The 12064-nt window shown below is 48.7% G+C and overlaps 1 protein-coding gene across 2 annotated transcripts in view; it reads right to left on the bottom strand.

The window, feature by feature from the left end:
- Positions 1 to 7538: 7538 nt before the first annotated feature.
- The window catches only part of SLC45A4 (solute carrier family 45 member 4), a 70387-nt gene continuing 65861 nt past the window's right edge, over positions 7539 to 12064 (bottom strand). For both annotated transcript variants that reach the window (XM_086608903.1, XM_086608902.1), the window contains 3 exons: positions 11875 to 11974; positions 10665 to 10876; positions 7539 to 9803 (listed from right to left, as the gene is read on the bottom strand). In XM_086608903.1, the coding sequence (XP_086465029.1) occupies positions 9441 to 9803; positions 10665 to 10876; positions 11875 to 11974 (675 nt within the window). In that variant the 3' untranslated portion in view covers positions 7539 to 9440. The remainder of the gene's footprint in view (positions 9804 to 10664; positions 10877 to 11874; positions 11975 to 12064) is intronic.

Genomic DNA, 12064 nt, shown 5'->3' on the forward strand with positions numbered 1-12064 from the left:
GGATGGCAGTGTTTGCTTCCAGAAATAACCTGGCTGCGGAGACGGGAGCTGCTGGACAATGCAGGCTGTCTCGTTCTGGCTGTGATCTCCCCAGGGGGGCCGTGCAGTGAGGTAGGAACCAGCCCCTTCCTCTGCCTCCCAGCCTGCGTTCCTGGGCTGCTGTGGGTCTGTTTGTAGGACCTGGCCCCTTTCTCCGTCAGTGCCAAGTGAATCCTGCCTTTTGGCGGGGATGGAGCAAAACCCCCTCCTCCCCCTCTGCCGTGAATCCCTTACTGCTGTTGCTCTTTCCGTGTCCCTTTCAGCTGCCGCCGTCCCATCTCCCTCCCCGTGACTGCCCGCAGTCGCAGCGCACCCCGTGGTGGTGGGGCCGGCGTCTGCTGCGTGGCGTTGCTGTGGGTCCCGGCTGCGATGGGGCTGAGGAGGAGGTCGGATGGAAGCTGCACGATTCCAGCTGGTGTCTGCGTCCTCCTCCACGGTGCTTTACCCCAGTGCCTCGGCACGGATCCCCCGCTCTTGGCAGCGGGCGGGTGGCCTTTGTGCCACCCCGGGTGGCAGGAGAGGGAGGATGCTGCACAAATGCTGCTTGGCACCAGCACAGCCTCCCAGGCCCGGAAAAGGAGGCAAACGCTGCCTGCTCAGGGCTGGGAGCTGGAGCAGCAGCTGCTCCCCACCCTCGGCCCCACTATTTGGGCCACGGTCCTGCTGCAACTCCCCTTTCATCGCTGTGGCCCTCCAGCGCTGGTTCCCTGCCCAGTGGCTGCCTCTTGCCCCTTTCTGGAGTGTTAAGGGCTGCCCACCTACCACATGGGACCCATCTTACCTCCTGGAAGATGGCAGTGAGTCCCCGGTGAGCTCCGTGCTCACGAGTGTCGTGCAGCAAGGCTGGAGCTGCCGAGGAGTGGGCGGTAGTGGAGGTCTGGGCATGCACGAGGGCTCAGCTCTGCCTGGTGCCTGCGTGGGGGCAACCACACAGCGTGCACAATAGGGCCTGATCCTGCAGGGCACAGCTCGATTGGGGCTGCTCAGCAAAGATTTCCATCCCTGGAAATGTTCAAGGCCAGGCTGGATGAGGCTTTGGGCAACCTGGTGTAGTGGAGGGTGTCCCTGCCCATGGCAGGGGGGTTGGAACTAGATGATCTTTGGGGTCCCTTCCAACCCAAACCATTCTAGTTCTGTGATTTCCGTTTGGAGACGAGCAGCCGTTCTTGCTGTGTAAATAGCTGACAATGGCCCTCGGCAGCAGGTGGCATTACCTCCCCTTCCAGCATTGAGGGCTGGTGAGGGACTGGGGCCCATGTGCCACCCACCTCCCCCAGGATGGGAGTGATGCCATCCTGGCTGCTGCAAAGCCTGAGGGATGCAGGGATAGTCCCCACTAGGGCAGACTGGGTCTGGGCAGGGGGAAAGATACTGGTTTGCTGGCTGTTCCATCGTTGGTCCAGACTGGAAAGCAGGGGCAGTGCTGGGGCAGGCTCCTCTCTGAGCTGTTCCCAGCCACTCCCAGGCTGCTGTGAGCTATTTTGTAATGGCTGCGTCTAACTCGAATGTCCTCACCCCTTCCTCAGCGTGCTCCGGCCAGCCCAGACCCCACACCCCACTCCCACCCTGAGAAGGGACCCGGCGCCCCTGGCTGGGGATCTCAGCGTCCTGCTGCCAGGGCCAGGGGATGGCACGTCTCCTGAGCCGAGCGATGGGGATCGCCCTGCAGGAACAACAGCACCAGGGAGGTTTCTGCTCTCCCCTGGCCGAATCCTGCTGCGGCACTGGAAGGGATGAAGACAGCTGCCCCGTACTCCCTCTCTCGGCACATGGGAGAGGGCTGATGCACGGGCACTCGGGAGGACATGTGTGGGCAGAGAGGGGCTCAGCGTTACGCCTTGCAAGATCCAGCCCAGGGAGCCTCAGGTTTCTTTGCTGCTTTCACATCCCTTTGGCCTCTTGCCTTCTACTCATGCCAGGAGGGAACAGGGGTGTAGGACAGTCCCTGCCACTTAATCTCACTTCCCTTTGGGCTCTGCCAGGTGGTTGGAGTCCCCTGTGGTGAGGATGAGTGCCCGGGGCTCTGCTGAGCTCCTGCCCTTGCCATGAGTTAACCCCAGCTGGCAACTAAGCACCACAGAGCCACTGGCCCATTCCCCCATACTTCATCGTAGCCCCATACCAGTTCCTGTGAAGAAAATTAACTCTCTCCCAGCCAAAACCAGCACAGCCCTCTTATGGGTCTTCTGTAGGTACTTGGAGCAGCTCCTTCCCTGGCGAGGCAGGGTCCGTGCTCTCCCCTTGGTGCTGGTGAAAACACCAGTTCTCAGCCCAGGCTGAGAGTCAGTGACTGCGTTTTACGTTTCCATTTCTTCCTTAACCTCAGGTCCAGCAGGGAAAGAGAAGAGCGCAGCTGAGCTGCGTTTAGTCAAGAACAGCCCAGCGTGTGGGCACTGACTTCTCCGAGCTGCTGACAGTGATTCTGAGGAAGTGCCTTCAGGAGAAGTCACAGATCAAATCTGTCAAGCAGCCTGCTGGAAATCAAAGCAGGACAACCGCATGCTTCATGCTGCCAGTTTCAGCCTGTCCGCGGGCGTCTGTCCCTCTGGCTTTCCCCGCTCGTGCCACTCGCAAGGGCCCAAACGATTGATCGGTTTGGAACTGAACTGGTTTCTTTGGAACTGCGTATGGTTGGCCTCAAGATAAAGCCTGACCCCATTTCCTCCCGAAACGCTCCCAGTCTCTCCTGTGCAGAGGATCCCACACCACGGTAGGGAAGCAGAAAGGCCGATGCGCTGGCAAAGGAGGGACAGGACCCCCACTCCTGCGATGGCAAGAGCCACATGAAGTGCCCCCACTTGAAGAGAAGACCCTCCAGCCCCTCAGCCTTGGTAGCGCTCTCAGTGATGGCACGAGAGGCGATGGATTTTGCTGGCTTAGCAGGTGACAGCCACCACCCCTCGTCTCCTCCTGGGCAAGACCAGAGTCTGCAGCTGGGAACAGAATGCCTCTCCCAGGCATCACTGGTTTGCTCCCTCCTCTGCAAGTGTCAGCTGAGTTTCTCAAGCGTTTGTGGATTAGCACTTTTTTTTTTTTTTTGGTCAGCTAATATTTGGTAGTGGGATTTTTAGAAATATTAATTAAGCCTTGGGAAATAAGTGAATATTATTTGTCTTGCACAGCGTAGGGACAAGGAGCAGCAGTGTTCGGCCTGACGCAGGGAGCCTGCACCGCTGCCGGCCCCGCGGGGGCACCACGGAAAGGCCACGTGCCTCCAACGCACGCTCCCGAAAAACACCACAGGAACACGAGCCACCAACTCTTACTGAAATGTTTATTACGATCGAACTTCAGAACAACGGATCGGAACACAAGGTCTTGTGGAGTAGAATATCTCAGAACTGATTTTTCTTTTCTATGCATAACTGAAAAAAAAATCGAGATTATACAAAAAGAACAGAAAGTGCAGAACACAATAAAACAGTTCTCATGCAACAAATCTCTTTTTTTAACCTTAAAACAGAAAATAAGCTCAACAGTGTAGAAATAAAAAACCATACATACATTATGCCGTCTACGCACACTCGAACATTCATCTGTGACATTACTTTTCTTTATCCCTTTTTCCTCATAAAACTTAACATTATGTGTTTAACACATGCTTATAAACATTGCTAAACTCAGCAAGAGCTATTATAGTGCCCCAACTTAATAAGTTGATAAAAAAGTAGTTGTCGTATGGCCAGTTCACAAAGGAACTAAATATTCTCTTTTTTTTCTTTTTTTTTTTTTTTAATCTATGAGATGCCTATATGCAGCTTTCTATTAATATGAGGCATTTAAAATAAGCTGGTCATTTGGCTACCAAAAAGGCTTAGTGTTCATGTTACATCAGAAAAAAAAAAAAAAAAATTTAGGATCTGCCAATTTACTGAGAGAAAAGTCTTTCTGGTTTTTGGGGCTATTTATTACGATTTGGCTATTGGTGAGGATTGAATAGGTGCAGACTAGGTAGAGTGACGCCAAGTTTGGCTAAACACTCCTAGAGCTTCAGCCCCAACTCAAAATTTAAGAAAAAAACGTGCCAAAGCATGTCAAACTGAACCGTGTCCTGGGTTTTTGCTAAAGCTTTAGCAGGTCACAAGGGCACCAAAAGCCTTTTTATTTTAGGGGGTGAGTGAGGTGGGAAGGTCCCTCCTGGGCACCCCTCGCGGTCCCCTGCACCCTCTGGGGCAAGGGAAGGTGAGGCTGAAAGACAGGTGAGCCGCAGGGCTGCTGGGGCTAAGGAACCAAACCAAATCAGTTTTCCAGGAGGTGATCTTATTTCAAATTACAGGAAAAACTGGCACGTCCTAACGAGCAGATCTTGGTGCCCTGGCAGATACCGGCGTCACATCACGAAAAGGCAATCGAGCGTTTCCGGGCTGTCTGGGCTGCTGAGCTTCCAAAACAAAACACCAGCTGCTCTTTGAGCCTCTGCAGCTCGCCTCTGCCAAGGGCTTGTTCTGGATGCAACATGAGAAACAGAAAACTTTGGGTAGCTCCACTTTTTAAAAAATGACCATTTTCGACGCACTTTACAAACGTTCAGCTTTGTCGTTTAAGGAAGAATAACAGCTAGAGGACTCTCTGTAACCATAAAGTTTCTGCAAAGAAAAATAAAATTTGGTATTTTTTTTTTTCTACACAGTCATTAATAACATTTCTGTGCAACATTTGGTGTTCGTTACATTTATTTGGCCTATTAAAAGGAAACAAGGACAAAACAGCTGCAAATAAAAACAACTTCTCTTTCACAATAGATACTTCAGATGCCGAAGCTGCTACATGTGCTTGGAATATCATGCAGGAGTTTACTTATTCATTTAAATAGGATACATATTTATAGCTGAGCTCGTCTCACGTTGGACTAAAATGAGGGAAACCTGGAAGAACTCAGTTGAAAACATTGTTGAGTACAGTGACAATGAGCACACAGCCACCAAAGATGTTTTGGCCCGAGCAGTGTGTATATTACGTGTATAGACACACAGACACACACACACCCCCCCTAAAAAACCCAAATCTCAGTCACTGAACTACACTTGGTCGCAGGGACCGAACCACGGAGTGTCCACGCGAAATTACTGGAAGCATGAGCCACCACCAAAAACCAACCCTGCGACACGCCTGGGGGAAGGAAGCCCCCCCTGAACTCCCCTCCTGCCCGGCTGCAGAAGGAGCTCTCCCAGGAACAAACTCGGACTTTCTCCACCTTTATTGATAAATACAACCTCAACCCACATGGCTGCAAGACCCCATGGCAGCTGTGAAAATCCCACCTTTGATGGTGGGCATGGGAGGGAGGCCCAGCTCACCGCAGACAGATGCGTTTCTAACGACGGAACTGAGGTTTCCGTGAGGTACCTGGCAATAATCGCTGACATTCCAAGTGCTGGGAAGATTCAGATCAGACGGGAGAGGAATGAGAAAGGCTCAGCCCTCGCTTCCGTGCAAAACCTCACGCACCTCTCTCTCGTCACGGGGTCCGCGTGCCGCATCGGCAACGGCAAGAACGTCAGGAGGCGAAATTCACAGCTGCCCCCTTTTCAGCCCGCCGAGCCAGGAATATTTCATAGTCTAGAAAAAGGCTCCAAGTGCAAAGGAGAAAAGGACATTGTGTGTTTCAAGGAGCACTAACCTCCGTTGGATTTCCCAGCTTCCTCCCTTCTGATGATGAACAACCCACATCTTTCCATAACTGCCTACTGCCAATGCCAGCAAACGACCAGATCCATGTTATTAAAAGGCTATTTAGGTAAAAAATCTCTATGAAAGTCATCTCACCAGCAGGAAGAGAAACATTCCTAAGAAATTATTGCTTCTGGAGTCTGAAATTGCCATGCACGAACAGCGCAGATCTGACTGGACTCTTACAACAACCCGACGGTGCGAAATCCACGCTACGCCTTTCCGAGCGGAGCGGAAATCCTTTCCGCCTTTCTTTATGGTTCGAGCTTCTCTGCTCTCACGTGAAATATTTCTAGAGATGCAGCTTACTGGCTACAGCACTCGAGCATCTGAGTGCTGAAAGCGTCTCATGTCTGAGGTGTTTGTTACGCGTCACCAGGACTGCAGGAGAATATTTTAAAATTGTATGTATGGAGCGACACGGAATGACATCACTAAACCTCAAGCCTACTGCAGTAAAGGTCCAAAAAGATGGAGCAGGCGGAATGAATTCGACTACATGGTAATACAGACAAACAAAAACGTGATGCTTCTTGTCACCAGGAATAAAAGAAAAGCCCTTTCAAATCTCTCTTCCCACAACTTCTGCAATAAACACATAAAATTGTACTATTTTACCTTTTAATCATGACCAAAAAAAAATAATCATTTCTGTATTAAAAGATAAGGTAAGGGACACATGAAGAAATAAATCATTGCCTACTCTACCCTGAGAAGTGCCGCGGCTGGAAAGAAAACTCTCAAATTCCAGAAAAAGCATTACTCTGGAAGATCTCAGGAGCAGCACAGTGGACGCCAGCGCGGTGGTGTCACAGGCTGGCCAAGGTACAGGAGATCCTTTGGCAGGGGCTCCCCAAGTTAATTCTTCCGGCAATACTACAAATACTTCGGTGTGTTTACAATGGATGATGATTTCCTTTGGCTTTACAGGGGAGTGAAACAGAGCTTCCTGCTACGAGGCAGCATGGACATTCATGCATTAGGAACAGTAATTAAACAGCCCCACAAAGAACCCCAAATATGGATTTTAATGTCCAATTCTTAAGAGATATGGGTATGCCAAACCCTGGATGGGACAAAATCGGACCTGCCCTGCCTTTGATTGAAACTCTCTGGGTGCGAAATGCCCTTCCTCCCTCCCTGCTCAGCCTTCCCCTGACTCAGAAAGTGAAATAAATGTGTGTTAGCTCATCCTCGAAATCGTTCCACATTCCCTCTGCTGGGTGGGAAGTGAGAGGGAGCCTCGACTTCTCCCTCAAAACAGCTGGACCTTGGTCAGCTCAACAGTGCCGTGAAAGAAATACTGGCTGGTGAAGGTGCTCTGTGGAGTAAGGGCGATGTGAAACCACACTGATCCATGAAACTCATGGAGAAAAGGGTAATCATGGCTGGCACCGGCCAGAAGATGCGGGTTTTTAAACTGCAGAAGAACCTTCCCAGAAATAGAGATTAAAATGAGGAGTACTTGACAGCGTTCGTCTAACCAGAAGCAAAATCTTCAAGGAGCTTTAAAAATAAAATATTAAAGCTGCTTTAAAATGTCTAACTCAGTGTGTATTGTACATGAAAGCCAGCTATAGGGTGAAGCACAACACTCATCTCTTACATATGAGCATCACTGGAATATATTAAATGTAACTGAGATGATCAAGTTCAAGGCAGAAGTTCAGTTAAAGCATTTCTCACAACTGATTTCTTCAATAAGCTCTCGTATTCTTCAGTAGTATCATTCCCCTGTCCGAACACAGTTCACAGTACGTGTTCTAAATAAAAAAATATTCACCTTAAAGAAAAAAAAAAAAAAAAGACTTTTTCAAGACACTTGGAAAAAAAAAAACCCCACACCACCTAAGTCCTGTGTGATTATGTGTACTTCAGTGTTCGGCGATTCCACCAGCCTAAAACCACCACTGTCCCCCTCGGCGGCGTACGACGTCGGCCCCGACCGAAAGCCTCCGGCTCCGGAACCGGCGTACGCCACCGGGAACTCATCCGATGACGCTGGCCACTTCAGATACACCAAACCCATACGTTCCTTAAATACATGGACGATTCAAGTAATTTATTAAAAACTGCTTTTCATTTTGAAATATATATATATATTTTTTTTTTTTCTCCTTTTGGATGCCTGTATTGCAGCATGGTTGACACATGCGTTTTGAAGTACTGCAGCACGAGGAGTCTGAGGCAGCAGAAACCTTACCAGGAGCTGGGATTTGTCCGTTTAGCAGACGGATCGACTGCAGCCCGGAGGTCCACACGGGAATGAGCAAATGGCATCGCAAACACTTCTCACAAGACGACAAACGGGAGGTCGGTCTCTAAAGGTTCTTGCAATGGCTGCTGGAGCTCTGAGCTTTGGTTGCCCGTGGACTGGGGCACCCTGCTAGCCACCCAAATGAAATCAGAGCAGCACAACTCTTTCCAGCTCTTCACAGAAAAATGTCTTTGCACTGCAGCTATGTCCTGAATCAAGGAAGGGGGCACGGAGGTTGTGCTGATGACGTTGGTACAGCAGCTCAGGAGAGCTCCAGCCTACAATTCCTCCAACACGGGGACTGGAACAGCAACACGTCAGCGGATTGAATTTTAAGGCCTAAAACCTGTTTCTGACACAGATTTTTAAACGCCCCGGCTATGCCACAAAGCGATGGAGGTAGGCCTTCGGTTTACCAACACCGTGCCTTCACCTTGGCTGCTGCATTCCCAGCCAGGAGGTTAAAGGATCATAAAAAGTGCAATTAATCAACCACTTCCTTTCCCTACGAGAAAGAATCCGCGTGCCCCCTCCCACAAAGCTGACCCCAGAGACGCCCTTTCTCCACGGCAGCTCCAGCCAGAGATGATCAGGTTCAAATGCCAAGAAATGCCCCCCCCCACTCCCTGGAGTTCACCAGTATGCAAAAATCCCAGCTAAAAATTGTCACAGCGTATTTCCAACGACATTCACAAAATTCAGCACTTGTGATAAAAAACTGTCAGTGCTGGTCACCTCTCCCAGTTGCTGCCGTTCCCACCACGCACCCCATGTCACCCTCTCCTGACAAGCAGCAGACTTGGGAGCGGTTGGTGAACAGTATGACTACGAGGATTCACGGCAGTTTCTTAGAAACCGCAGTAATTGCTTTTGTTTTTCTTGAAAAAAAAAAAAAAAAAAAGGCAAATAAAACTATTCTGCAGGAATTGCACTAACAAAAACATGAAGTCTAAAATTAACGTTACAGACCTGGAGCTGTCAAGCCAACAATATCATGCTTGTGAAAAAATCTGATCAAGATGTCTAAGCGTTTGATTCAGCTGTTACGCTAGTGAAATCTGAAATGTTCAGACAAAAAAAACAGCAAGAGACTATAAGACAAGATAGCTTCCATTTTCAGTTAGTCCAAAACCAGCCAAAAACTTAATTTTTCTAACTGCTAATTGTATACACTGTGAGTCTCATGCAGATTAATAAAACTTATTCGAAATCTAAATGTATTCTTGATAAAAAAGTGTTCAGAAACGACATTTCAAAGCTGTAGAGAAAGCGATTAGCATCGTAGCTACCTGCTCAAACCTATATTAAAGGACTACAGAATCTCCTTTACACTTTTGCACCAAACTGCCTTTTCTTCTGCAATCTTAGCTATAAGTAGTGAAGATCCTAATTTTTTTTCCTGGGAGAAAAAAATAAAAGTTCTTGATCCTGCATTTGCACTCGCTGGAATGTGGGTGAACAGCAAGTGAGGGCCTCACACGGCGGACTCGCTCTCCAGCTCGGACGCGGCAGCTCCTTTGCGCGAAAGCTTCAGCACAGTCGGCTTCTCCGCGCTCATGCCGTTGCCCTCGGTCGTCTCTGGAGGACCTAGTCCTTTCTGTTCTTCCTTTGGCTCTTCGTTGACTTCGGGGTAAATCACCAAGAAGGTCGCTGTCAAAAAACCCAGGAATGACCCCACTGAAGCCACCATGGGAATGACTTCGACGGTGCCAACCGCATCCACCACACCACCGAGCGCAGAGGCCACGAGGATCTGGGAGATGTAAACCTGACATGACAGAATGGCGCAGTCTATGCCAAATCCTCGCTTTGAGTTCCCGGGGCTATGGTGAATGTACTGGAAAAAGACAAGAAACGTGTCAGGAGGTAAACCAATGGATGAAATCCAGTATTTAAACACTAGTGTCTTCCTCAAATTTCTCAGCCACGTGGTCAACTTTACACTTTACACCATCCTCGTGCATCACGCAGACTATAGGAGTCCAGAGCAACAGCCTCCTCATCTGCTCATCGACGGCCTCCTCACCTTACACCAAGAGGCAGACATTTACTGGGGTATTCCTGGCATGAATTGCCTCCAAGATTAGGTTTTGTAAAACAAATTTATATAAAGCAGTTGGTGGAAATTATTTTTATGATTATAAAAAGAAATCTGCCCCCCAAATCCCAAAGCAGAAACATGTGAAAATAAACGATCCTCCTGTAATTTGTAATCCAAATGCAATAGTGCTAAAAAGTGGAAAGCGAATCTGTCCTTGTTTCCAGCAGAATCCGTTTGCCTTAGTGTCCCCAAACTTACAGCTGCGTTTCCAGACTCACCTTAATATCTAAGACTCGGAAGAACCCAAGCAATGCTAGCATAACATGTCAGGAACAGCAGCAACAATTGGGAATATAATAAATACGCCAATAATTATTTCATCTCTCTTCATCTACCATATGCTCCCAAATCCTTTTACACCTCAGCACAGGGTAAAGCAATTGTGACCTCACTGCGCCAACCTGATGCCAATACCATGTGATTGAAGTGGCAGCTCTTGCTGTTTTTACTATGAAGGACGAATCCGTGCTTTGGCACACATCCCAGAGCAGCAGGCATCTCAAAGAATGGGATTTAATAAATCCGTTTTGCCACTGTGATCTTCAGAGAAACGTGAAAGCTCTGCCTCGATTAGAACATTCAAAATATTCCACATACCTGTTTAATATCATGGTATTGTCCCAAAAGCGCGTAGGGACAATAGGAGATACTCATGGAGACTATTCCCATCGTGCTGATCATGATCATGGTGACGTACACGTTGGGGAACATCGCCATCACTGCAGTGCCAAGAGAAAAACCCAGCGTGCCCAGGATGTAGATCACTTTTATACTAAGGTCGTAGTTGTCCAAGTATTTCTGCAACAAGGCTGCAGAGATCAGGAATAAAACAGAAATATCAGTTTACCTGGTGAAGTTTTTGACGTGGCCGTGACAGTTCGATACGCTATCTGGGACTCAGACACACATCTGGCTTGTCTCAGCAGCACAGCTCAGCCCCCGTTGGGAGAAGGACGTACTGCTGCCTCAGAAACCACGGAATGAATGAGCTCGGAGACGAAACGCTCCGAGATCCAAACATAGTGTGGTCCACTCAGTCTGCTCATTAATTTTATCTGTTTATTAGCTCCAGCAGCGCAGGTGCACTCTGCGCACGGAGGAGATTTGGGTTTTAAAGCAAGAACGTTCGTTCGCTCAACGCCGCGGTCAGGCAACTGAAGGCCAGGTGGGCAGTTTGGCAACAGCTCTCAAGGTCAGAGTCTGTATTCTAAGCCTAAATTGTCTGTAGTTGGTTCACCTGTTATTAGAGAGCGTGAAAGACTTTCCAAAAGACATATTTATAATTTTGATTTCAAAAACGGTCTGTGTAAAAACCCTCATGCATATCCTCAAATTTTCTAACAAGTATAACTCTAGTTTCCTGACGACCAGCTAAACGCCATTCAATACCCTTTGATATAATTTGGGGGTTTATGCCACTTAACTGACCTGTTCCTGGTAAGACTTTGGAATAGTTGGAATAAGTTGTGGATGCCCCCTCCCTGGAGGTGTTCAAGGCCAGGTTGGACGGAGCCTTGAGCAGCCTGGTCTAGTTGAGAGGCGTCCCTGCCCATGACAGGGAGGTTGGATTAGATGATCTCTAAGGTCCCTTCCAGCCTATGCCATTCTATGATTCTATGATTCATATTTCCACCTCTACGTTTGGAGGAATTTTTAAATATTGACTCTTAAAGAAGCCACTCCCCTTACGCCCATGCGAAAGGCTTTCCAAAGTATCCTTCAGCCCAAACTGAAGCAAAACTATTTTTAACCTCGCAAATACGTATATGAGGCGCGTTCCACTGTCTGAGTGTACAGAGTCCCTCACCTGAACAAACGGCGGCAGTAGCAGCATAAATGACCAGTCCCCAGCACCCCATCTGGACTCCAGCATTATAAGCGTGTAATTCAGTTGAGTTAGAAGGGGCCTGCAGCAAACACAAAGGCAAAGTCGTTTTCTTGTAACAAGCACATCTCGGAAACGAGTCACTACAAGCAGGTTGGCCAACGGTAGCTGT

Source organism: Tauraco erythrolophus, chromosome 3, assembly GCF_009769465.1.
Source record: "Tauraco erythrolophus isolate bTauEry1 chromosome 3, bTauEry1.pri, whole genome shotgun sequence".
In the NCBI taxonomy this organism is placed as follows: Eukaryota; Metazoa; Chordata; class Aves; order Musophagiformes; family Musophagidae; genus Tauraco; species Tauraco erythrolophus.